General features: G+C 50.8%; 1 protein-coding gene across 4 annotated transcripts in view; it reads right to left on the reverse strand.

Annotated features, from left to right (window-relative positions):
- Positions 1-95: 95 nt before the first annotated feature.
- The window catches only part of SMG6 (SMG6 nonsense mediated mRNA decay factor), a 243,348-nt gene continuing 218,343 nt past the window's right edge, over positions 96-25,100 (reverse strand). For all 4 annotated transcript variants that reach the window (XM_036267778.1, XM_036267779.1, XM_036267781.1 and 1 more), the window contains 6 exons: positions 24,024-24,200; positions 20,202-20,348; positions 8,652-8,805; positions 5,261-5,472; positions 4,873-4,954; positions 96-1,708 (listed from right to left, as the gene is read on the reverse strand). In XM_036267778.1, the coding sequence (XP_036123671.1) occupies positions 1,578-1,708; positions 4,873-4,954; positions 5,261-5,472; positions 8,652-8,805; positions 20,202-20,348; positions 24,024-24,200 (903 nt within the window). In that variant the 3' untranslated portion in view covers positions 96-1,577. The remainder of the gene's footprint in view (positions 1,709-4,872; positions 4,955-5,260; positions 5,473-8,651; positions 8,806-20,201; positions 20,349-24,023; positions 24,201-25,100) is intronic.

Raw genomic sequence — 25,100 nt, forward strand, 5'->3', positions numbered from 1 at the left:
TTGGACCTTCCTCCCTCCCCAGTCCCAGAGACAGATCAGCAAGAGGTCAGGTATGTTTCATAACTAAAAATTTATTAAGGAAACAAAACCAGTGCTGCAAATAGGACAGAAAGGAGAGCTGGGTCTCCCACCCACTCAGTCATTAGCTTTCATCCAGGGCAGAGGATCTCAAAGGAGGTTGGGAACACTGTACCCCAAAGAGCCCAGTTTTCTGAAGCCTTGGGGGACTCATACCCACAGACCATTAGCCATAGCCCTCCTGTACAGTCCCTCCTCCTCCTGGCATAATCTTGGACCTCGAGAGGACACAGCTCTGCTCCCATCCTCTGGGCAAGCCTACAGCCAGGCAGGGTTCTGGGGGATACCCCCACTGGTCCCATCAAATCTTATTCCTGGCTCCTCCTCAAAACCCTGTCTTCCCTTCACTTCTGTCCCTGGGTTGAGAGAGTACACACCCAGTAGAAAGTCTCCTGAGTGAGGCTTTGAACATAGGTGCCAGCTAAAGAGGCAACAAAAAACTCAAAGGCCTGGTGTCGAGCTCTTCTAGGGCAAAGCTAGGCCTGGAAGATTCTCGAAGCACAGGGGCCTGGGAAAGAAGGTCAAGGGCGGGAAAGCTTAATTAGGTTCCTGGCACGGGTATTGGAGAAGGGAGATTCAGAATGAGAACCCCCATGTCAAGGAACTGTGATGAGACTGAGGGAAGGTGAGGATGATTCAGGGGAGAGAGAGGGAGAACAGGAGAGAGAAGGGGAGAACTGAGGAAATTTTGTTCAGTGGGAACTAGAGCAAAAGGAAGGGTAAAGAGGAGAGAGGAAGCAGGCAAAGGCCACCCAGGAAGTATGGGCCTGGGACCAGATGTCCTTTCCCTCTAGACCCATGACCATCCACGGGGAAAACATGTGGCAAAGTGTAATGGGCCTAGATAGACAAGGGCAGGAAGAGCAGCAGGATGGGTGTGTGTGTGGGGGGTGGGGTGGGGTAGAAGTAGGGGGTCTAGGGTTGCTGTTTGGAACATGGTGTCCAGAGCTCAACTTGGGTCCATCTGGGAATCCAGGCCTTGAGGAGAAAGACACACCCTGGGCACTCTCTTTGTGGCATGGCCAAGCCTCTTGGATACATTCAGGACAGAGGTTCTGAAGGAGATTAAAGGGACCCGTGATTTCGCCTGCATCTGATGGCAACTCTAACCTCCTTGCCCCATCTCCACTTGAGAAAGTGGCTGAGTCCCCAGTCTGGGAAGGCCTTCCCCAGCCCTGAGGTAGGCAGGGGGAGGGAGAAAGGCTGAGAGCATGGGCAGCGTATCTAGCTCGCCCAACGGATGTCACTGCAGCCAGCTACCTCCCTACTAAATCTTGACAGCCCAGGAGGGTCCCAGCAGCTTCTGCCCAACCCTTGGGAGGGGGCTCTGTGAGGAGCAGCTCCCCCAGAGCACGGCCACAGTGTGGATTGGAAGAGGATGGTTTATTGTCGGGTGGATTGGTGGCTCAGGCATGTGGGCATCTCCTGTGCTACACTGGGCACCTGGTGGCCTCTCAGGAACGGTTCCATGGGGGGGGGTGGACCCCAGTGTGGCCCCCTCAGCCCACCTGGGCCCAGGTGAGGAAGGCCGGGATGTCCCGCACAGGCACATTACGCGTCAGCGCTTTCACACGCAGGTTCCGGTCATCTGTCAGCAGCACCACCTCCCGCAGTAGCCGGATTGGCTCCTCTGTTGGCACAAGAGAGCAGAAGAACCTCTCTGAGGGCAGGAGGCAGAGGCACTGGCTGCCTCTCCTCTCTTTCTGGAGGGAAATATGGCCCTGGGGTGGGGAGGTGAAGGCCAGGCATTTCTTGGCCCTTCCACAAATCCTTTCCCTCAGGTAGATATCAGCGGAGCATGCCCCTCCTCTGCTGGCTTCGAGAGGGCCATGCTGGGCTGAGGCTGGCCTGCTCTGGACCCCTGCCTCTTGCACAGGACTGTGCTGCCTGGTGTCTTGAGAGCTGCCCAAACCACCGGCCTCCACACATCCCTCTCCCAGTGCTCTGAATGGAGGGAGCAGAAGCCCCCTTCCTCCCACTCCTAACTGCATGGCTGGTCGTGGACTCGGAATACTTGTCTTACTACACATACACTCCCCGCAAGGCAACGCCAGCAGATCGATGCTTTGGTTATTGAGAGGTAGAAAATGAAAGATGGAATATAGAATGTATCTAGGATTCCTAGATGTGAGGAGAGGGTTAGCTCAAGGGAGCTCTGAGGGGAGGAGGGCAAAAGGGTCCTTGGCAAAGCCATACCAAGGTGGCCTTGAGGCTATAGCCAAGTGATTTCCTCTATTAAATAAAAGTAATCCATGGTGAAACTCGCTAACAGCACAGAAGACAAAAAAAGTAAAGGTAAAGTTAGGCTCTTCGTTCCAGTCCTCTCCCTTCATGTGTCCCTGGCCTTGTTCCCCAGGGTGGACCTCTGTATGCTTTCAGATTTCTTTGTGCACATTTACAAGTATATATGTTTGTTATGTAAGCTTTCCCCCTACAACATTACAATCATACTAGCCATACTTTATTCACATTTTATATATTTTAAAGATCTTTCTATGTTGGTACAGACAGCCAGCCTTCATTCTTTTAGAGGACTTTCAGAGGGATGCCTTCTACCACCTCTCTCCTCCTAGTTCCCTAACCTTTTAATGTACTGGGGAGAACTGACACTAGGGCCAAGTACGCATACAAGTGACATCCCCAACCCTGGCAAGTCCACTCCTCAGTCCCAGGCCGGGTGTTTGCCGATGAAGGGCCGCAGACAGGCACAGGGAACATCCTGCAGGGCTTACTGACTGCGGGCGCTGGCTGGGCTGGGGAATTGCAAACGTCCATGTTGGACCTGAGCAGTTTCAGGCTTTCTAGCTCCAGGCAGGGAGGCTGAGAACTGGCCGTCAGCCTTGGGAGGAATTGGAGGGAAGTGGGAGGGAGAGGCACTTGAGGCAAATGGTAGTGAGAGAAGGGATGAAGTGGAAGGAGGGTGTGATGGGAGGTGAGGGACTGTGGTGAGCAGAGAGGGAGAGGAAGGTGGTCATGGGTAAAGGGGATGCTCTTAGACTGCTCAACTGTCTGGGCTTGACCTCTTGGGTGTGTGAGTGCAGGGTGGGGTGCGGTGGTGTCATGCGGTGCTGTGGGGGGCTCCCAGCTGGCTGCCCAAGTCTGTCCATAGCCCCACCATTCCAGCCCTGGGACTCAGACCAGGAGAGTCCCAGGCTTTAGGTCAGCCAACCAAGGCCCAGCATTGCTGGCAAGGGTCTTCAGGGGTTTCTGTGGATACTTTGAGACATTTTTAACAATAAACATCCTCTGTTTTGACACTGGTAACTTCACTTTGTTAGAAACCAGAGACTGTCATCTTGTCAGGCCCCATCCGCCATAATCCACATGATTTTAAAATTCAACATCGTTTACACATAAACATTTGGTGACAGTTTCTCTGTGAATCTGACAAGTTAATCTGCTAAGAATTCACACTGACAAATGGGGTTTGATTACACCAGCCGTTGCTGATGTAATTCTGATAGGGGCGGTCCCCAGGATGGCAATGGGTTCCTGTAGCCTGTTTGGGTGAAGTGGGGGTGGGAGGGTGGGGAGACTAGTAGGGCCAAAGCCAAAATGTGTCTCTGCTAAGAACGAAACCGTTCTGAGGCTGGGTGGGGCCGCGGCAGTATCTGTAACATACTTCCCAACAAGGCCTTCTGCAACCCTGCCTACTCTCCCCTAAGAAGGTGCCCCTCTAGGAAGCTGCCTGGCAGCAGAGCCCAAGCTCCTCTGTGTGGCTCAGCCAGGACTCCTGTGTACCACTAGAGTGCTCCAGATCTGGTTCTAAGAGACAGTGTATGCAAGTCATGTGGCAGGACCTGTCTGAAGAAGAGCAGTATGGAGTCATTACCAGCCCCTGGTACAGAGACTGAGGCAGGAGTAAGGGGCTGCACTAACGTGGGTGGGAGGAGCAGCAGGAGAGAAGTCAGTGCCCAGGCCAGCTTGGAAGCCAGGGTTAGGAAAATGAGCAGAGGAGGTGGATGACAATGACTAAAAGACGACGAAGAGATTAGATATATATAGACAGAAACCAAATGGTGAGCATTATCAGCTCTGCAGATGACGCTGAGCTAGGAGATCCTAGGAATTCCTTCCAAAAGAAGAAATGTCAGATTCCTGGGAGTCAGGAGCAGAAGACACCTGAGCTTCACTGACTCGGAGGGGCTGTGCAGGAAAGTTCTGGGCTGAGTGAGATGCTCAAGCCCAAAGCCAGGATTCTGCTCACCTAAAAGATCTTGAAAACTGGGCTGAAGGCTGTCCTCAAGCTCTCACTTGCCTCCAACTCCTGCCAGCCTGCGAAGTGCTGCAGCTTACCGCCATAGGGACAGAAGAAGAAACCCACTACTCACTGGGGAAGCACTTCCATCCACGGCCTGATACCGGGTAAGCATCAGGGATGAACTAAGAGGATGAGCATGGCCCAGAACGGGGACCACTGGGGACTGTCCTCTCAGAGCTGCAGAGGGCTGGGCTCAGGAGACTATGGCCAGAATAAGCTACACTGAGTCATAGAGACATTCTTGCTGTCAGAGAACTCACTGAGGACCCAAGAAAGGAAATGGATGCGTGCCAAGTGGGAGAGCTCACTGCCTGGAGTCGGGCTTCCTGGGCTAGGCCCATCACTAGTTGACCCACCTGACATTTCCTGGGGGCGGGGGAGCTGTAACAGGAGGGTCTGACTTGCAGGAGGGCAGGAAATTGAGCTTGTCTCAGGACTGACCCCCCCAATTCCTCTAACTTTCCTATGGCTGAGGATGTAGGACAAGGCTACAGCCAGGAATGGATGATCATGAGGCAGAGGCAAAGCTGTACCTTTGTTGGCGGGCATGAAGTCCTTAGCCTTGTCTTTGCAGTAGTGAAGGCAGCAGGAGAGGATTAGGTCATCGTTGTTACCCTGAAGAAAGATGGTGTGAGAAGTGCTTCTGGGCAGGAGGGGGCGCCATATGGAGAAGGCACAGGTATATACTCTGCCTCTGGGGTGCTGGGGAGGGTCACCTCCCAAGTCCCTCCCATCCATGCCCTGGCCCTGCTTGGCTGAGTCCAAGAGTGATCTATAGGACATGGAATTCCCACTCCTGGACCTTGATGGTAGCTGCCCCCTCAGTTGCCCAGTTGACTGACTTTCCTTTAGCCCCTCCCCCCTGGACACCCTGTTCTGAAGGCTGGCTATAGGTACTCCCTTTCTGCTAGGGGATCTTACCAGCTGGCCAGTGATGTCTTCGCTGCGGAAGGCGATGGATTCGAGTTCATTGCCACGACTGGTCAGGGCCCGCAGGCAAGAGTCCCTGCTTTCGAATCTCCGCTCAAGGAACTCGATGGACTTCCGGGCCTTTTCCTGCACCACACGGGCATAGCCCCCAGCCCGATGGTCTGTCTCCTGACCCTTGGCCAGGCCGTCCAGCTCATTGATCACTGAGGAGACACAGTTCCACAAGGTACCAGTGTCAGCAATCAGCAAGTATGTCTGTCTCCACCCTAGGCCTTGCTTTCTCAACCAGCCCCTTCCCAGACCACAGAATCAAGCCTGCCCCATAGAAGTCTTCCACTGAAAGTAGGGGTCCTTGTGGGGTAAGAAGCATCCCAGACTTTCCAGTGCTCTCTCCTCTTTCTGCCTCTTCCTCCAGGCCCCGCACTTCTCCTGAGAGGAACTTATAGGGATTTTCTATACTGCTGTATACAGAGGAAGAAACCTGGCCCCTCTATTGCATTCCTTACTTATAGGATCAAATTGAAAAGGGTCCCTCAGGAGAGGTAAGTGTATGTAGCAGCTAAAGGGAAAGAGGCACTCGCCCTCATCCACTTGGGCCCCAACCACAACAGTTCGAGAGGAGGCAAATTTCTACACCCCACGTCCCGGCAGAAGGCAGGGAGGTCACCAAATGGGACTCAGCAGTCATGGCCTCACTTGCAAGAGCCCTGGTATTCCCCCAAACCATGCCCTTGGCACATCTACCTCCTCTGATACTGCACGTGTGTGTGTGTGTGTGTGTGTGTGTGTGCGCGCCTGTCTGCCTGCCTGCCTGTGTCTGGGACACGGCTCCATTTTCTGGTGAAGATTCTTTCCAAAATTCCAGCCAAAAGCCTGAGGTCAAGTGGGAAATATGCACTCCTTGGGGGCTCCGGGAGAGTTTGGGGTCTGAGGCCTCTCCTCGGTGCAATGATTCATGACTTGGGGAATCAGCATGAGCATGCTGTTCCATGGTGAGCCTGGCACTCACTGTCTGGGTATTCAGAGACACTTTCTGGAAAAGGCCCATGTGGGAATACACACATACTTGATGCCCATGCTTTCAGCAACCTGAGGCTAGTGTCCACACAATGTATGGCTGAGGTTGGGAATAATGGTGGATGGGTATACGGCACAGCAAACAGAACATCAAACACAAAAAACTGGTATTCCATCCCAAAATCTGCTTTCCTGCTTCCAAACTAAACAGGCTTCAAAGGGGAAGCTTGTTTGTGCTTCTGCACCAGGCGGGGCTTCTCAATGCTGGGGTCAGGCCTAAGGAGCACAGAGCAGGTTAAAGAGCACAAGAAACAAGCAGGGAAGGCTGTTGGCTTAACCCTTTGTGCTCTGGACACAGGGCAGGAGTCCACCAAGGGAGCCTCGTTAAACAGGAGCTCCCTCTACAGCCCCCGAGAGTCCAGGGCCCTGCCCACAGCTGAGGAAAGCTCAAAGAGGCTGGCCTGGACTGCTTTAACAATGCCCCTGGGGGCCATCTATTTATTCGGCATGTATCCTCTAGGTTTTCTCATATACTTGCTCCCTCTCCACCAAATCTGGCTTTCTCCACTGAACTGTAAGCTCCTCAAGACCAAGGGCTGTGGCTTTGCCATTCACTGGAGCACTTGGGAACAAGGAGACTATGTACATAGTAGGGACCTAGTCCATGCTGGTGAACAAAAACACTGCTAGGACCGGCCGGTGTGGCTCAGTGGTTGAGCTCTGACCCATGCACCAAGAGGTCACCGGTTCGATTACCGGTCAGGGCACGTGCCCAGGTTGTAGGCCTGATCCCCAGTGGGGAGCATACAGGAGGCGGCCAATCAATGTTCTCTCTCAGTGATCTCTCTCTCTCTCTCTCTCTCTCCCTCTCCATTCCTCTAACATCAATAAAGAAAAAAATTAAAACAAACAAACAAACAAAAAACCCTGCTAGCCTGGGATGGTGTCTGAGGCACCTTCTAAGTTTTAGGGGACTCCTGAGATGTCACCTCTCTCAGTTATACCATTTCCTGACCATCTAGCAAAAAAGGTTTTCAATTTACTTTCTTCCCCCTGAAAATCTCCTGGTAGGAAAGCACAGAGACACATTATCCTGAAAGCAGCCCCACCCCAGGACCCAGTCTGGGAAGAGGGAAGCTGGAACAGCATGATGGTCTTGTTGCTCTGCCTTGGGGAGAAAAGCTGCTCTACTTTTAAAGAACAGAAAACCTTCCCTTAGGTCTAAGAGCCTGGGTTTAAGAGGTTCTGGCCAGGCCACATGGGGAGGGGAAGGAAGACAGGGAGGGTGGAGGCGGGACGTGGGCTGCTTCAGTGCCAACATTCTCAGGTGGTGCTAACGTGTTTCCCACAACCCCCCAGGGTTCTATAGCCTCTGCAGGGGCGGATGTTTCCTGCCCTTTGTTTCCACCCTCATCTGGCACTAAGACACTTGGGACTGGGAGGGAAGGCCCAATGGAACATCTTGGCATGGATGTCAGAGGTGGCTTGGAAGGCAGACTGCCAGTCTGGTGGCTTTTCCAGAAGACAAGGCTCCCGAATGTGCTCCAAGTGACTGCTGAGAAGGGGACATTAAGAAGCCTAGGCTTCCCAATCCTCTCCCAGCACAGCCTCGGTTACATTAGCTGTATCAGTTAGAACAGACAGGAGCCACAGCCCAAAGCCCATCCTGAGGCTGACCTACCACAGAGCTCCAAGAACTAAGGGTGCCTAGACAGTCTCCTGGAGACAGCCCAGCTGGGCTGCTCTGGCCTGAGGATGGAAGCAAGCTAGCTGGGTCCTGAGATGCTGACCCTGCACCAGCACCAATGACCAGACAGTGGTAAGGGCCCAAGTGGCAGGAATCCATCGGCATGAGCCAAGGGTTTGCTCTGGAGGGTTTCTGTCCGCCTGGCCTTAGGGTGACATTGGCCAGAAGAATGCTACCTCGAACCAATAGAATGATCATGAAAAGCTACAAGACAATCAGACCAAAGGCATCTAACCACTTCAAAATCCTCCCAGCCTCCCTGCCAGACCACCCAGCAGCACTGCCGTTATCTGCCAGGGCTGAGTGTTTACCAATAACGGGAACCAGCTTTGCTGTTTTACTGCAAGCTTTATAAGGATAAAAACAAGGGCTGGGCTCATGCAGCCTCTGGTTGCTGGGACACAGGAGTCCATTTGCTCAAGCAGTTTAAGCCATGGATCAGCCATAATAATTTGAACTGCCTTGATTATTAAACAATTTTCCTTGCACCACACATTCCCTACTTCCCTGCAAATCCTGTCTTACATACACAGCAGGGCTCTGCCTGGCCCCTAGGCTGGGGACATGTGTGTAGAGGGGGCTGCTGTGCACGTGCAGGGCTGCTCTGGCCTGACTCACCGATGAGGGGCACCACCAGGATGTACTTCCTGCTCTCCAGAAGCCGTGCCAGACTGGCCAGGTGGTCAATGAAGCCGTTGGTGTCTGGTACGAGGAACAAGGGTCTGATCTCCAGCTCCATCTGCCTCATCTGACTCTGATCCTCCAGGACAGCCTACAGGGACACAGAATGGTGAGTGAGCCAAAGAGTGAGCAGGCAAGAGGGTGGGTGAGCCAGGGCCCTGACTCCACAGTGTGTCAGCATCCTGACCCTGACTCTCCGTTCCCCTCCAGAGGAACAGCCAGCCCCTGTCAGGCCTGAGGGACAGGCCCAAGGGCTGGGCAAAGCACTGCAATAAAAATCGACATAGACCAAATGGCCCAGGGAATGGGGCGTGACTAAAACCCATCTAGGACTGAGAAAGGACCGGATGGTATTAAAAATAACAGGTCTCTGAAAACAAGACCTTGGGCTAAAAATCTGTAAGGGCGAGTCAGGTTCCTTAGATATGAAAGTGGTTTCATATACATTATCTAGGCAGCACAAAGAGGGGTACTTCTCAGTCCAGACACTTTATATATGTACTTATGTATCCCAAACAGAATTTGTATTTCAATTTACTTCACTGTGTAGTTAAAAAATAAGTTAACTCAAAGACTATACAAAAAAAGTGGTAACTAATCATTAATACCAAAGCCTCCCACAGCAACAGGAGTCCATAGTGTGACAATTAGGGCCCAATCCCCATGTGTGCACAGAGAACACTCAGACTGATCAGAACTGCCATCTCCCCCAACACCAGTAGTGTTTCCTAAATGTCTTTTGGGTTCTACTTGCACTCTTCTGCCACAATTCTGTATAATCTATACTATTATTTACTTGATTTTTTTTTTTTTTTATCCTCACCCGAGGACATTTTTCCCTATTTTGTTCAGATAGAGTGGGAGGGAGAGAGAGAGAGAGAGAAACATTGACGTGAAAGGGACATATTGAGTGGCTGCCACCCGCTCGACCCAACCAGGGCTGTGGACAAACTGCAACCGAGGTACGTGCCTCGATTAGTAGGAACCGAACCGGGGTCTCTCTGGACCGCAGGCCAATGCTCTAACTGCTGAGCCAAACCGGCCAGGGCTGATGTTTTTCTTTAAATTGACTTTAAGTCAATTCATTTTTTTGCTTAGCCTCTTTAAAAAATTTCTATTGATGATTTTAGAAAGAGAGAGGGAGAGTCAAACATCGATTTGTTGTTCCACTTATTCATGCATTCTTTGGCTGATTCTTTTTTTTTATTTTTTTGGTACTTGCCCCTAGTGGAAACTGAACCCGGGACTCTCTGGTCCGCAGGCCGACACTCCAATTGCTGAGCCAAACAGGCCAGGGCCATTGGCTGATTCTTGTATTGTGCCCTGACTGGGATAGAACTCTCAACTTTGGTGTATCTGGATGACGCTCTAACTAACTGAACTACTCAGCTAGGGTGCTTAGCCTCTTTTTAAGCAAGGATATCCATGGTATCAAGAGTTTGACAGCCAAGTTACATGTTTACTAGTGCAAGCTAAATTTCCATAACAAAAAGTCAAAGTGCCTCCTATGCATCATCACGGAAAAACCACCCCATGTAGCCCCAGCAGCCTGTGTACACACCTAGGACAGCACAAGACCTAGTGCTTGTTAGTCTTACGGCTGTGCACATCTTTCAGGGAAGCTCCAAGCATATCTGGGAAAACCCAATTCTCTTCAGTCTGACAGAGCCTTGTGTGTGGTAGTGGCTATGGGTATGCCGTCACTACAGAGCAAGGTCACTATTGTGTGGCTTCCTCTTGGGGGCCATGGCCAAAGAGCAAACCAATTTGCTGGCATCTGCTCAGACAGTGCTCCCAGTGTATGGAGCTGGAGGGCACTCGCACAAACTTGGCAAGGGCCTGGAGAGCAGGTCCCAGCCCTGCCGCGCCCTCTCTTGGCCTTCTACCGCACACAGCTTTCAGTGGCACAAACACAGGCACGGGGCAGGGAAGGAGATGTGCGTGCCAAGTGAGATGGGGCCCTGGCCACTAACAGTCAGTAAGGAAGGTGCTCAGGTTTCACTGGCAATGACAGTAAAACTGAAAGGGCATGCCTTTGAATGCTGGGGGTGGCTTCTCTGTGACCTGCTGGGGACCTCTCCCTATGAGTAAGTCGTTGCTGCCACCGCCACCACAGCTGGTGGAAGGCACAAGCCACAGGACGCTGGCAGGCATGAGAATTGTGGCTGAGAGGCCCAGTCTGCTGGTACTGTTACTCTCACCTCATTTGGGGAAAGTGCCACTGCTGCTGGACACCTTCCCAGAGAACTTGGGTCATTTTCTCTCCCTATGGGGCTGCCAAGTAGAGGGTGACACACATTCCACCAAACTCGGCCTGGGCATTAAAAAAATTTTTTTCTTTGTAGATTTTGAGAGAGAGAAAGGGAGAGGGAGAGAGAGATAGAAACACCAATGAGAGAGAACATCAACCGGCTGCCTCCTGCATGCCTCCCACTGGGGATTTGGCCCCCAAACTGGGCATGTGCCCTGACCGGGACTTGAACCAGTGCCCTCATGGTGCATGGGTCGATGCTCAACCACGGAGCCACACTGGCTGGGCAAAAATGTAATTCTTTATTGAGATATAACTGACATACAACATTGTGCCACGGCTTTGGTATTTTGTAAGAACAGGACATGGTCCCCACCCAGGTTCAGTTAACAACTCTGTACAGTATTCTCCTTACACCATGGGAGCATCAGCATCCCTGGTCCTCATTTTCCCAGCTCTTGGGTGTTTTCTATCCAGCTTCTCCACTGCCAGGAATGTTTTCGGCATCATAGGCCCTGAAATCTCTTTCTGGGTGAGAGGAACAGAATAAGCACTGCTACTGGGAGGAAGGACAGGGACTTTGGCATCTGTGGTGACAGGGACTCAGGGCCCAGCTAAGTGGTGCATCTGTGCGACTGCCCCACTGCCTCCTTTCACAGCTTTGTTCTTCTGCATCCAAAAATGACACTGCAGCCCTGGTCTGACTCCAGGGAAGTGCAACTGGCTGCCATTTTGGACCCTGTGCAAACAACAGGCTCCTGAGACCTTATACCATCATACCCATAGAGCTGGCAATAGGCAAGAGGGCCTTTAAGACAGTTGGCGGAGGGGGCTGGGGGCTGACTGAGCCTGCTTGTGTGTTCTGGTGACAGGACAGAACTAAAATCTAGAAGCAGGGTCCAGGAAAGCTGTGAGTTCTTTAAGGTCTGGCTTAGGGCCAGAAAGGTGAACAGAGGCCACAGCCTCTTAGGGAAGTGGCAGTCTCATTGGTTCCCCAGGGGTGGGGTGGGGTCAAGCTGTATGAGGGTGGTCAGAGCTCTGCTGCCATCATCCGGTCCCAGGGACACCCGCAGACAACTTCCCTTAACCTGGCTCTGCCCAGTGAGTCACCACACAATGGCTTCCTGTTCCCCACATGCCCTCATGGAGTCTCAGGAGATAAAGTGAAGCTGCTCCCTCTTCTCCTGGGGTACCAGTGGGCCTCTGAAGGGGGGGGGGTCATACCTGGGTCACAAGACTGGCCCAGTCCCCTCCAAAGAATGGCATACTGAGAAAGGGTTGGGAGTCTGAAAGCCCTTTTCTGTGGGTGTCTGTGTTTCCGGCCCTCTCTGAGTGGCGCTGTGTGTGTGTGTGTGTGTGTGTGTGTATGTGTGTGTGTGTGTGTGTAGCATTTGCCCTCCCAACTTTTCCAGATTTTACCCGTCAGATTCCTGGCAGCTGTGCACGGCGCCTGTGCCGGCCGTCACGTCCCATTCCGATCTCTGGGTCGCACGGTGAGAGAAGGACACAGGATGCGCAGGGAGTGAAAAAGTGATGTCGGTGGGGAGAGTGCCAAGTCCCCACTCACAGCCATGGGCTGCTTGGGGAGAAGGGGGAAGCATGCTGCTGTGGAGTTCAGAGGCCGGTAGTGAGATTTATTTTTGTTTGTATGAGTAAAAAGCTGCAGAAGCCTCTGGTGGGGTGAGGGGGGCGCAACTGGAATGCTGTGATTCAGACAGACTGGCCCTGGCCTGGAATCAAGCGTGCTGACCCGGAAGGAGAGTTCCATAGGAATCCTTCTTACTGCATCTGAGATTGGGCTACAGTGAACTGGGAAATCAAAGAAAGCATTAACACTTTGAATCAGACCAGTAGCAATAAGGACCAGGTTGTCATAAAGTGTGAAAGAGAAAAATAACTTAATTCTGTTTCTGGAAGGTACTAAGTAACCAACTTTCTCTGAAGTAATTGAGCATCCTTCAGTAAGCTGGTGGGGAACTGGGAAAGAGATAATCCACAATAACATTGGAGGAGGAAGCTGACAGCCTTGGGTTCCCCCAGGAGGGGCTTTTTATAGGCTAAATTCCTTTTTCTAGACACTGTGGATGATTTGGGATGCTAACCCACTGAAAACTGAGACACTGAGACTTACAAATAAAGGTAATGCAATTAGTTCACATAGGAGTTGTGAATATGAAGAACCCAGATTACGAGAAGACCTTAAGTTTTCCTTCTCTTTCGGGCTCCACAGGGAGTGTGGCTGCTTCCTTCCTTCTATAGGGTGATGGACTCATTTATCCCTGGGCCTCTCTGGGCAGAGTAGTGTCTTCACCAGAAATGAGAAGTTCTGTTAACACAGTGAATTTCTAGTCACCTTGTATGTGAAAGTATCTAGCAAAGTACCTGATACATGTATTAGCAGCTTAACAAATGTCAATTTCCTTTCTTCCTGCACTGTTCCATTTTTCAACTTCTATATATCCAGAAGGGTAAATATCTTGGGAAACCACTAGGGAGCAGAGCTGGAGATAGGGAGGGGCCAGGCAGAGGACTGTTGATTTCTATTATGAGACTTGTGGTACTCGTTTTTTTCTTTTAAAAAAAACTGTGTGTAGCTTTTTAAATGAAAAATGGAAATGAAATAAAAAATAGGAATAGTTGGTAAGATAACCACCAATAGCAGAGGAGGAAATTCCTTCTTGAGCCGCAGAAACCAAAGGGAGCGGATACTGCATTTGCTACAGAAAGCAGGCAGAGAGCTACCAGCCTCCTGTGGCAGTACACTTAGCATCTTCGTTTGGGGTGCTCATGGGAAAGTTGTGCTTAGGACTCCTTCTCTGGAGGTCCAAAGTCAGTACCACGGAGCTTAACCTTTTCTTTCTTTTTAAAATTTTTATTTATTGATTCTAGAGAGAGAGAAAGGGAGAAAGAGAAACTTTGATTTGTTGTTCCATTTACTTATGCATTCATTGGTTGTTTCTTGTATGTGCCCTGAACAGGGATCAAACCTGCAACCTTGGTGTAATGGGATGACACTCTAACCAGCTGAGTTACCCGGCCAAGGCCACTTGCTTTCTTTCTTTATTAAAAAACATTTTTTAAAGATAAAAAAAATTTTTTTTATTGATTTTAGAGAGAGGGAGAGGGAGAGAGAGATAGAAATACTGATGACAGCGAACATTGATTGGCTATCTCCTGCATGCCCCCCACTGGTGATTGGGCCCACAACCTGGGCATGTGCCCAGACCAGGAATCGAATAGGGACCTCTTGGTGCATGGGTCTATGCTCGACCACTAAGTCACACTGGCCGGGCTGCGTTGTTTCTTTAAAGGTGTAAGTATGATGACTTGCTTGCTACTTCTGATTGTTTTATGAGAGGACTGATCTTACTTTCAAACTAGACTGTAAGGAGCTGAAGAAAAACTGCCTTTTCTTTTTCTTTTTTTTTTTTTCTTTTTTGGTTAATCTTCACCCAAGGATATTTTTCCATTGAGTTGTTTTTTTTTTTTAGAGAGAGGAGAAGGGAGAGAGAGGCAGGGGTGGGGGCAGAGAGAGAGAGAGCGCGAGAGAGGGAAAAAAAACATTGATGTGCGAGAGACACATTGATTGGTTGCCTTCCACATGTGCTCCGACCAGGGCTGGGGATTAAACCTGCAATCCAGGTACATGCTGGAAATTGAACCCACAACCCTTTGGTGCTTGGGTCAATGATCTAACCACTGAGACACACAGGCCAGGGTGGGACTGCCTTTTCTTTTTTTTTTTTTTTTTTTTTTTTTTTTTAATCCTCATCCGAGGACATTTTTCCATTTTTTGTACAGACAGTGTGGGAGGGAGAGAGAGGAAGAGAGAGAGAGGGAAACATCGATGCGAAAGGGACACATCGAGTGGCTGCCACCCGCACGACCAACCAGGGCCGGGGACAAACTGCAACCAAGGTACATGCCCTTAGCGGGAACCGAACCCGGGTCTCCCCGGACCGCAGGCGGACGCTCTAACCGCTGAGCCAAACCGGCCAGGGCGGGACTGCCTTTTCTTATAGTTTATTTTTTCACAATACCTAGTATAGAGTTTGATATATCATAGAAGCTCAATGAGCTAAAGTAATAGAATCTCAGGGTTGAAGGGCACTTTAAAGATTGAATTTTATCTGACAACTCTTGTTCTGAGAATGCCCAAGAAGGGTGCCCTTTCCTGACAGAAAGGGAGTGACAGCTTCGAACTTGCTCCAAACAGCAGCAGCCTAAGGTTGTTGCAGACAACAGGCCGACCATTCTATCAGAGAACAGGACCTTGTGGAAGCTGTGGAGCCAGGGGGACAAGAAAAGCTGAAGCGAACTGGAGGCTCAGTGCCACAGTTTGCAGAGAAGCTGAAACAGGCTCTGGAACAGGTTCGTGTGGAGAGGGCGGTTGCCCAGCTCCACAGGCTGATGTGCTTTCCTGCCCTGGCGTGAACGTGCCCCTGGCCTGGTAGTGAGCTGGCTCCCACCCTGCCTCCGACAGCTAGGAGCCAGGGCTGAGTGTCTGTCTTCCGCTAGCTTCCATACAGGTGTGGGGGGCTCTGTACATGCCCCATTGTTCCACAGTGCCCCCCCTCCAGCTGGGTGGCAGCATGAATGGGCTGCAGCTATATTTAGAGTGAAACTCCTGGGGCCACCACAAAGGAGTGACTGCATCTTCAGGAGGGTGGGTGGGCGGGAAGGGGACAGGAGAGCAAAGCTATTTTCAGAACACATGTCATTGCTGGCTACAGAGCAAGACTGTGGCCATAATGCGGAGGGAAACAATAGCTGTGGCCAGAGGAAGAGCCTGTTATGTTTCAGGTGGGATGTTTGCAACTGCTCAGGAAACCTGACCCCGCCCGACAGCAGCACAAATCACAGCAAAGCCTCATGGAGGCAGAGAGGAGGCAGGGGATTCACAGGGCCAGGGCCAGTATGAGGTGCCAGGAGGCCACGCCTCATGCCTGGAGGAGGATTTTCAGTGACTGCTTTGCCCTGGGGGCCTGCTTAGGAATGAAACACTTCTGACCAATTCCCCAGACAAACCATGTACCCTGCTGTGGTCTCTGGACACCTCCCCAAAAAAGGCAATGAGAATGAAAATAACTGAAAAGGTAGAAAGCAGTGAAGGGGTCAGAACCAACCCAATACAAAGATAGCTGTCTCAGGCAACAGGCAAAGCCTAGGCTGAGCTGGAGAGTGTTGCCTCAAAGCCCTGGGTGGGCGAATTTGGCCCCCTAGCATCCAGGGGCCTGCCTGGGAGTTGGGCCTCCAGCTGCACAGGCCCTGAGAGCTGCCCACACCCCTTTTCTGACCTCCAGTCGGCCCCACTCACCGGCCTCTGTGCAACACCGGAAGCAGGGAAGGACAGGCTGCCGAGGTGTGGAGGGGGCCAGGCCCCACCTCCCCCGGCCCCACAGATGAGCTTGGGCCCAGGGGTCTAGGTGTGAGCAGGGAAGTGGGGGTGTGGCTACAGCTCCAGATCTCGGTTGGACTTTATAGCCATCATGGGGGCCAGGAGGACTTTTTCAACCCCATCTTCATATCCCTTCCCCAAACACGTGTGGTTCCTGTTTTGCTGTGTCTGTAAAAGGCGCTGGGAGCTGGGGACTTGCCTTACACCTCTCAGTTAACACCCCTGGAGACTGATGGAGTTCAGAGCAGTGTAATTTACAGTCCATCTCTCCGATCTTAATTCACTAGATGCTCTTCTCTTCCTTATTGTATTAGTGTGACCCAGGTACCTGCCAACAATAATGGCCTCTCTAGCTAGGAGCCTTTCCCCCACTCCCAGGACAATTTATACCTTTTCCTTGGGATTTTCCCCCCTTAAAGTAAATAAAAAGAGGAAAAATAAGAAAAGGTTAACATGGGTTTGGAGCGCTGCAGCCCCGTGGTTCTGGGCAGGGAGCCAATGGCCCGAGGGCACACACATGTGTGCTCTCCCAGAAGGGCCTTCACCGGCCCTGTTTTACAGCCACCTCGGCACAGACTCCAGGGTTCACGCATATGGCCAGACAGATGTGTCTGGCTTACGTTCAAGGCTGGAAAATGAAGAATTATGGAAGTGAAGGGCCCCGGGCATTAAAGGGGGGGGGAAGGGAAGGGGGGAATTTTTCCTCTGCTGAGAAATCCTCCTGTGGCTGTGAGGCTGGAGGAAGAAGGCTGACAGGAGGCAGGGCCGCCAGCAGCGGTTCATGTGGGGCCTGTTCTTAAAGGGGCAACAGCAACCCAAGCCCTGGCCAAACCACAGCAGGCCCTCAGTGCCTGGGCCTGAGCAGCCTGCTCTAAAGGAGGTGATGAGGAAGACAGACTTTTGGACAGGGGCAGCCACTGGCACCGGAAGTCCAGCCTCGTACAAGACCTCCTATTTGTAAGGTTGCTGCTTGTCCCTGGAGAGCAGGACTGAACACGGCGCTCCAGACAAGGCCACGTCCCCGCAGCATATGCTCCCACAGCATCCTGCTTTCCCTTTGTAACAACACTCACTCACACTTCAGATCACTGGCTTCTCCACTCCACTGCGCTTTCCGGGATGGGACTTTTTCCCACTCCTGTGCCCCCTGATCACCAGTATAGCAGATGCTCACCACCACTTACTAAACTGAGCTGAAGACAGGGTCCCCGATTCCAAGTTCACAGTACAGTGGAGGAATAAGTCCAGAAAGAAGTGTAATATGAGATGTGATATAAGTTTCACACATGAAGTATAAATCAGTGCTATAGGAACACTGAGCAGAGAGAGACTGATTCCTCCTCGGGGGAATCAGGGAAAGTTTCACTGGGGAGATGGAGTTTCATCTGGGGACTGAAGGAGGAATAGAATTTCACCAGGTAACAGGAAACGTGGAACAGAGAAAAGGGGACAGCACGAACAAAGACCCGAGAGTGGGAAACGAGAGGAAGGTAATATTGTTGTCCAGGCAGGAGGGTCTCGGTCTGGACAGCACTTTATACGCACTGTCATTCTGAGGTATGAGGTAGGTGCTGTTACCACTTTCATTTTATAGATGAGGAAACAGGCTCAGAGAAGTTAAATAATTTGCCCAATGTAATATATAGTAAGGGCTCATGGGGGTTTGGGAGAAGAGGTTGGGAACACACAAGAAAGCCTTGAGTGCCATAATAAGGAATTAGACTTTATTATATTAGCCGAGCAAAGGCATTGATGATTTCTGAGCAGGGGAATGGCTCTTCTGGGAAGAGAACGATGAGAACATGTAAGATGCACCGGAGGCAGTGAACCCAGCATGCAGACTGTGTACTGCACAATTCCAAGAGATGCCATTCATAGGGCTACAAGGTAAATGGCACCTCCTGGAGTTGTGCAATGATGGCTATAATCCAGATCAGTACTGGGACTACACTAGTAGTAGTAGCAATGAGAATAGAGAAGAGAGAAGGGAATAAATGAGTGAACAAATAGATTTGATTTTTTTTTTAAAAGAAGCAGGCTCAAGGGATTAAAACCCAGCAAGGAATTTAAGATGATGCTCTAGTTGCCATCATCTATTAAGCCACTGAACAAATATTTGCTGAGTGCCAACTCTGTGTGCTGAGACTAAGAAATAACAGAAAGAAGGAGGAGATCAAGCAAAGAATAGTGGTGAGGAAGCCCAGGTCAACAGAGAGAGAGGGAAGATAAGAGTTCCCTTGTATTAAACTGAAGCTCAAGGAAAGCAACTTCCGAGTCCAAAGCTACAGGGAAGTCAGCTATGATGGGAACCGAGACTTGATAAAGACAGGTACTTGGTGACTTATGCCACAACAGAGTATATAATTGCTGGGTGGAGAGTGAAGAAATGAAGGTAGAGAGTATAGGTAGAACTTTTGGGAAGACTGATGGTAAAGAAAAAAAGAGCCACAGGACAGAAAGAAAGACAGTGTGAGGATGAAGCTGCTTCATGGGCCACAACAGAGACCACAGGAAGGCTGAGGAGCAGACATCCCTGCTGCTGGCAGAGGTATCACACACTGGATTCCAGTTTGTAAGGGGACTTGAATGTGTCTGAAGAACAATGGATCCCAACTGGGATTTATTCTGTTCCTAGGGCAGGGCTTGTAAGATGGGTGATTAGAGTAATGTTAGACCACAATGGCCATTTATAAAGCACATACTGTGTGCCATGCACTGTGCTAAGCACTTTGCATGGGGCTAGTTTCTGTAGGCCTCGCAGCAATCCTAAGGGGTAGGTACTAGTAACACTTTCACTGTACAGATGAGGAAACAGGGTCTGAGAAATTAAACAATCTGCCCAAAGTCACAAAGCTAGGAGCCTAGACTGATCAGGTCTGTTTGACCACATGCACTGAGGCCTCTGCCAAAGATGAGGGGTGTCTGAAAAGAGCTGAAAACAGACATTCCTAAAGAGGCCTGATGTTTCCCTATGCACATAGTTAGATGGGAGAGAGTGACTCCCTGTCTGCCCTGAGCCCTAGATAAGAGGAAGTGAGCTTACAATGCAAGATGGCAGACCTAGAAGAGCCATAAAGAAAAACTTGCTAGCCTGGCTGGGTGGCTCATTGGTTGGAGTACTGTCCCATGCACCAAAAAGGTGGTGGGTTCAATTCCAAGTCAAGGCACATACCTAGGTTGCCAATTTGATCTCTGGTCAGGGAGGGTACTGGAGGCAACTGATTGATGTTTCTTTCACATCAATGTTTCTCTCTTTCTCTGTTCTCCCCCCCCCCCCCCCAAGGACAATTAGCATGTCCTTGGGTGAGGATTAAAAAGAAAAAGAAAAAACTTGCTGGAAGTGGAGGAATAGATGGGTCCACAAGCGGGCTGATGGTGGAGGAACCCTTGTGTGGAGATCCAGCAGTTTCTCTTTGGGACGGTTTAGTGTCTACACTGGGAATCCAGATAAGCAGACTGTGGCCATGACATCCTCTGCCCTGAGAACAGGTGTTCTCAACAGAGATTCCCTGGCCTCTCTGGAAGTGTATGGTTCAGAGGAACTTCAAAACTCCTGAAACTGTGTGAAAGACCAAGTATTCACAGATTACTGCTGGGGGAGAAGCTTTTGTCAGATTATCTGACAAGAACCTGCCTTAGAGCCCAGGAGGAGGGTGTCTCCAGGCACCAAATGTGCCACCAGGATTTAGTGACAGAAGAAGAAAACAGGGGGAGTGGGACCAGACATGTAAGACTCTTTCTCAGGCAGTCCTGCTCATCCCCACTCCCAGCTCACATCCCCCTCATGCCCTGGCCAGCACCACCCTGATGGGAACCACCTTCCCCAGGGAGGCTCTACCTGGATCTTTTCTTGGCGACGCTGCTGCTCGGCTATCTTCCTGGCCAGAGCCAGCTTCTTGGCCCGAAGCTCCTTGATGTCATCCTCGCCCCCACTGCCTTCAGCCTCTGAATCTTCTTCAAAGTCTTCAATCACCACATCCTCCTCCTTTGGGTGGTGAAACAGGCCAGGGAAGAGAGGATACTGTGAGCCCGTGACACTTACCAGACCCACTCTTTTGTCCTTTCAGCATCCCCATTTTCATGCTTATTCTGATAATTTCTTGCAAAGGGCCCCAAGGTGTAAGGAGGTAAAGAGAAGCTGTCACCCCCTCCCCCAACCAAATGCTCCCTTCTGTCACAGATCCACACCATGAGTCACTCTCACACAGAGTTCCATGCTTATATCCACAGCTCTTTGTTTTCTTTTGTACACACTCACAAAGTCAAACTTTGGGTCTATTTTAATTTTGAAATCACCAAAGAGGAAAACAAGAGAAAGTTAAACCACCCAATTTAAATCTAATTCATGCTAATAACTGATAGGAATCAATTCTGGCCAACAGCTGGGAGTTAGGCGTGGAAGCTCCGTTGCCCCAGACGGCATCAGGGAGCAGATGCTGTAGCTCAGCGGACCTTGCCCTGGTTTCTTTTTAAGACCACAGCCTGGTGGTGTCAGGGCTGCTGGGCCCCCTTACAGGAATTCACTTGACATGACCTTGCTCAGCTGCCCTACCAGAGCCTAGGCAGGCTGGGAGATAGCTGCTAGCTTCAGGAGTCTCCTGCCAGGCTGGTGGAGCCTTCCCCAGGGATGGCACCTCCCTGCTTGCAGCTTCAGCTCTCAGAAGTCACTGCTCCCCGGGTGGTCCCAGGCTCCATTCCTTACTCTCTCTCACTTTTGGCCTTGGTCAGTAGAGAACATGCAGCTGCCCAAGAAGCTTCCTTTGAGGGACAGGGTTAGCATGGGTAATAGGAAGTGATTTAGCATGAGATTCCTGTGTTTCTAACGGGTTGATAATAATGACAACAACGGCTACCATTTACTGAGAGCTTAGTATTTGCCAAGGACAGGGATGTTTTTCATGTATTAACTCATTTAATACTCACTATGGCCTGTGAAATAGATGCTATTATAATCCTTATTCTATAAATGAACAGACTGAGATTTAGAGTTAAATAGTTTGCTCAAGGTTACAAAGCTAGTAAGTGGCACAGCAGGGATCTGAACTCTAGTCAGTCCAACTCCAAAGTCTATCTTCTTACCAATAATACCAAGCAGCACAGGGGTGGGGACCTAATCTGGACTCAGCCCTTAGTGGCTCAGCTTCACCAGGTCTCCCATAGGCCCACCCAGGACCTGTTCAGTAGTACATCCTACTCTCTCCTCTAACTGTCCATCTCAATATGATATTCCAACGGAGTCACTTGGCTGGAAGTGGTTGATAAAGTGTGTGGGGTAGGTGATGCTGTGTTTTGGGAACAAAATCTAGGGTGAAAAGACAGGTGTTTTGGTAGTATCCCTAAGGAAGTGAATGGACTCTTATCTTTATGAAGAATGATGTCTTCTCTCCCAATCAACTTAAGTGACTCAGTCTTGTAGTCTGAGGAGAAGAGATGAGATGTCAGGATGAAGCCAGAAGTGCCACTATCCTAAGAGGTCTCAGGGGTCTGGGTGCTGTGCGCAGTCACTACTCATTTGACAACCCACAGGGCTCTAGTGTCAATATGGTTCACTTCCAGAAAGGCCCAGGCCCTGGGAAGGAGGAAGACATTACATATTTCCTTCCTTGTTTGTGGGGTTAGTTAACCTGGACCGGAGTGAGTGGAATAGGATGCCAGCCTGGCCCATAACAATACCCTGTCTGCTCTGATCAGGGACACACTGGTTATCATGAAGCTTGGAGTGAGCTTGACTGAGGTCATAAGAGGGTCAGCAAGGCTTGTCTGGGGTTTGCTCAGCTCTCACACCAAACGAGGAAGTACAGGTTATGAAATTACACAGACCAGGGTAAGCAGGGTTTCCCAGGGGCCACTAACATAAAGGAACTCAGGAGGCTCGTGGGAAAAGGAAGAAGTGGGCAGCGTGGCATGGGTCACAACTTTTGTCTGGTTAGTAAGACCTGAAGGAGAAACAGTGTGACAGCCCCAAGATCTGGGATGGAAGAACAGGTCTGTTCTTTGTAGGAGTGAAAAATCTGCTCCTTAGGCCTTCTCTTTGGGCCTCACTTGCCTACGATCTGGCACTGCAGGCTTCACTGGCCAGAGGACAACTCTTACTGCGATCCTGGAGAGCTGGCCTTGCTGACCTTCCACTGCCCGCCTCAGCCTCACTGTGTGGCTGAGATAAGTGACTTAGCACTGCCCCACCCATGCTCACTACATAGTACCCAGGGCTTGGGTGGCACTGCTCTGTCCTGACTGAAGCCTGGACACCTCGATGGCTTTAGCAACTCCACTGTCTCCTCCTACGCCGACAGCTCATTCTTTCCCATTATTCTCTGCCCAGGTTTCATCTGGAGAGTCTGGAATCATGGGCTCAGTTTTATCCCTGGAACCACCTCTGTCCTGGAAGCTGAGCCTGTATCATCAGGGGTGGGGTGGGGTTCTCCAGCTATTCTAATGAAGCCAGTCCAAGACTCTGCTGCTCTGAAGACTCTAAACCAAAGGTGGCCACTCTATCACTGCTTCAGATCACAAACGACAGCTTCCAGCTGACATCTGGCTTCCCTGGCCTGTTGCTGATTTCATCCCTGCACCCCACCCTGCTCCACCAGGCGCTTGAGACTGTTGTGGGCCAAATGACTGTGTTGGCCTATGGGTGACCTGGCCTCTGGCTAGAATTGCTTCCGTCCCTTCCTTAGGTCCCACGTTCCTTCCCACCTAAGTCCCCTCTGTTTTTAACACTGTGGGGGTAAAAAGAAGGTAATACTCAACCATCAGGCAAAAGTGAGCTGTGTGCACACACACCCATACAGAATTACCCACACCCAGACACACAGCAGGGCAGCTGGCAGTGATATTAGACACACATATGCACCGACACCGTTACACACTCACATTTACTCAGAACCCACAGACAGCAGGGAAGCTGGCAGCAGTGTTCAACTTAAACTGACACACAAGCGCAGCACAGACAGACCCATGACAGCAATCATCCCCAGAAAGATACATACATACATGTATGGCAGGGCAACTACCAGTGAGGTTTAGCAGGGGTGGGTACACAGGCTCACGCGGGCGCACACTAGGGCGCGCGCATGGTCTGGAGTGAAGCAAGGGCTACAGGAACAACCAAGGGCAAACAAACAAGAGGAGAATTCCTTAATCACATCAGGATGTGCAGGAGGGAGGGAGGGAGGGACGGAGGGAACGAGGGAGGGAGGGTAGGCCGGGGGAGGGGTGATTTTCCACGCGGGGCCAGCAATGTCAGCTCTTCCCGTACGTGTGCTGAAGGCTGGAGTTCAGGCCTGTGCTGTGCTGAGCTCTACACATCTATAAACTTGATCCTCAGCCTGAACCCTAACACCCCCCTCTACTCCCTTTCCTAAGCCTCCAGAGCTGCACATTATTAAACTCTTTCTTTCCCTCCCTTCTCCTCCAATGCAACATTAAAACGAAGCATCTGGAACTCGTAGTAGTGATGGAGGCACTGGGGTGGGACTGGCAGGAAGGGGCACCAGCAGAGTGCACTCTTGAGAAGTTGGCTGGTCACCTTAACACTGACACTGCTCAGAGTGGTTATAAATAACCAGGGGTAGAAGCTGAAGCCATGGGCAGAGCAGGGCTGGAGAGAGAAGGAAGGGGAGCCTTCCCTCTGCTACGGCGGGCTCTTCCCGCATAGTACCTCATCTTCCAGTTGTTTTCCCTCTTGGCTTCCCATTTCCTTTCCCATGGTGTCTGGGACGGGTGCCACTGACACATATTTTCCACCCTTGAATGCCAGCAGAGGCTCTTCTTGTCCACAAAGGGCTTCCAGAAAATACTTCAGCACTGTGACCCTTTTGCAGTCGGCTGCAATAACCTACAGGGAGAAAGGGAGAGAAGAAAAACAGCATTTTCTGAAGGGGAATATGAAGATGAGAGACATTGTTGGCTTCGGGGCACGTGAAAAATGTGTCAAAGTTGCTAGGCAAGGGAGACAGAATGAGTGTGGATGTGCATGCAGAGCGAGGGCCAAGGGGTTGAGGACCAAGATCTTCTGAAGAACAAAGTCACTGTCGTCTCTCCTTAGGTCATGTCTAGGGTAGCAGACAACCCCAGGACCAATGACAGGTCTTCTCTGGGGTTGTGCCTTTCTTTCCCTGAAGTCCTGATATTAAAAAAGACAAAATTAAATTCTTTTACATTTGGTATCTAATTGATAGAAGGGTAGAGTGCAAACCACTGGCTCTCACAGAACAGCGCTTTCTAATGTCCCTCACTGCCACTCTCCATTCTCCCCCCAGCTCAACTCTCACCAGACTCCCAGAAGGAAAACTTTCAGCCTGAGTGCAAAATGAATGATGAGGACTTTCTTGGCTGTTTCATTTCAGCCAGATCATTTTGGGCTTCCCCTGGCGGGTTCCTGCACCACCTAAGAGATTCTCATACTCAGAGACTGGGTTCAGGCAGGAAATTGTTGTCAGGAGAAGGGAGACAGGCAAAGCAGGTGGGGGGGGGGGGTGTTTCACCAAAGCTCTGCTCCTCCAGGGGTTCACGCCATCCTGCTCCCATGTGGCCACATCAGCACATAAGCCAGTGCTGTCAGAGAAGCTGGGGCTGATTTAGCTAAAATGAAATTCAATATCTCCAGCAATCGTCAAATTTGTAAGTGTCTCAGATGAAGTTTCCATAGTCACCTTGTCTGGGGTCCTTCTCCTGTGAGACCACACACACATGGTGGCCTCACCTGCAAACCCCTCTGCTTTGCTTATGCCCTCTC

The sequence above is a fragment of the Molossus molossus genome, unplaced genomic scaffold (genome assembly GCF_014108415.1).
Source record: "Molossus molossus isolate mMolMol1 unplaced genomic scaffold, mMolMol1.p scaffold_m16_p_19, whole genome shotgun sequence".
Lineage (NCBI taxonomy): Eukaryota > Metazoa > Chordata > Mammalia > Chiroptera > Molossidae > Molossus > Molossus molossus.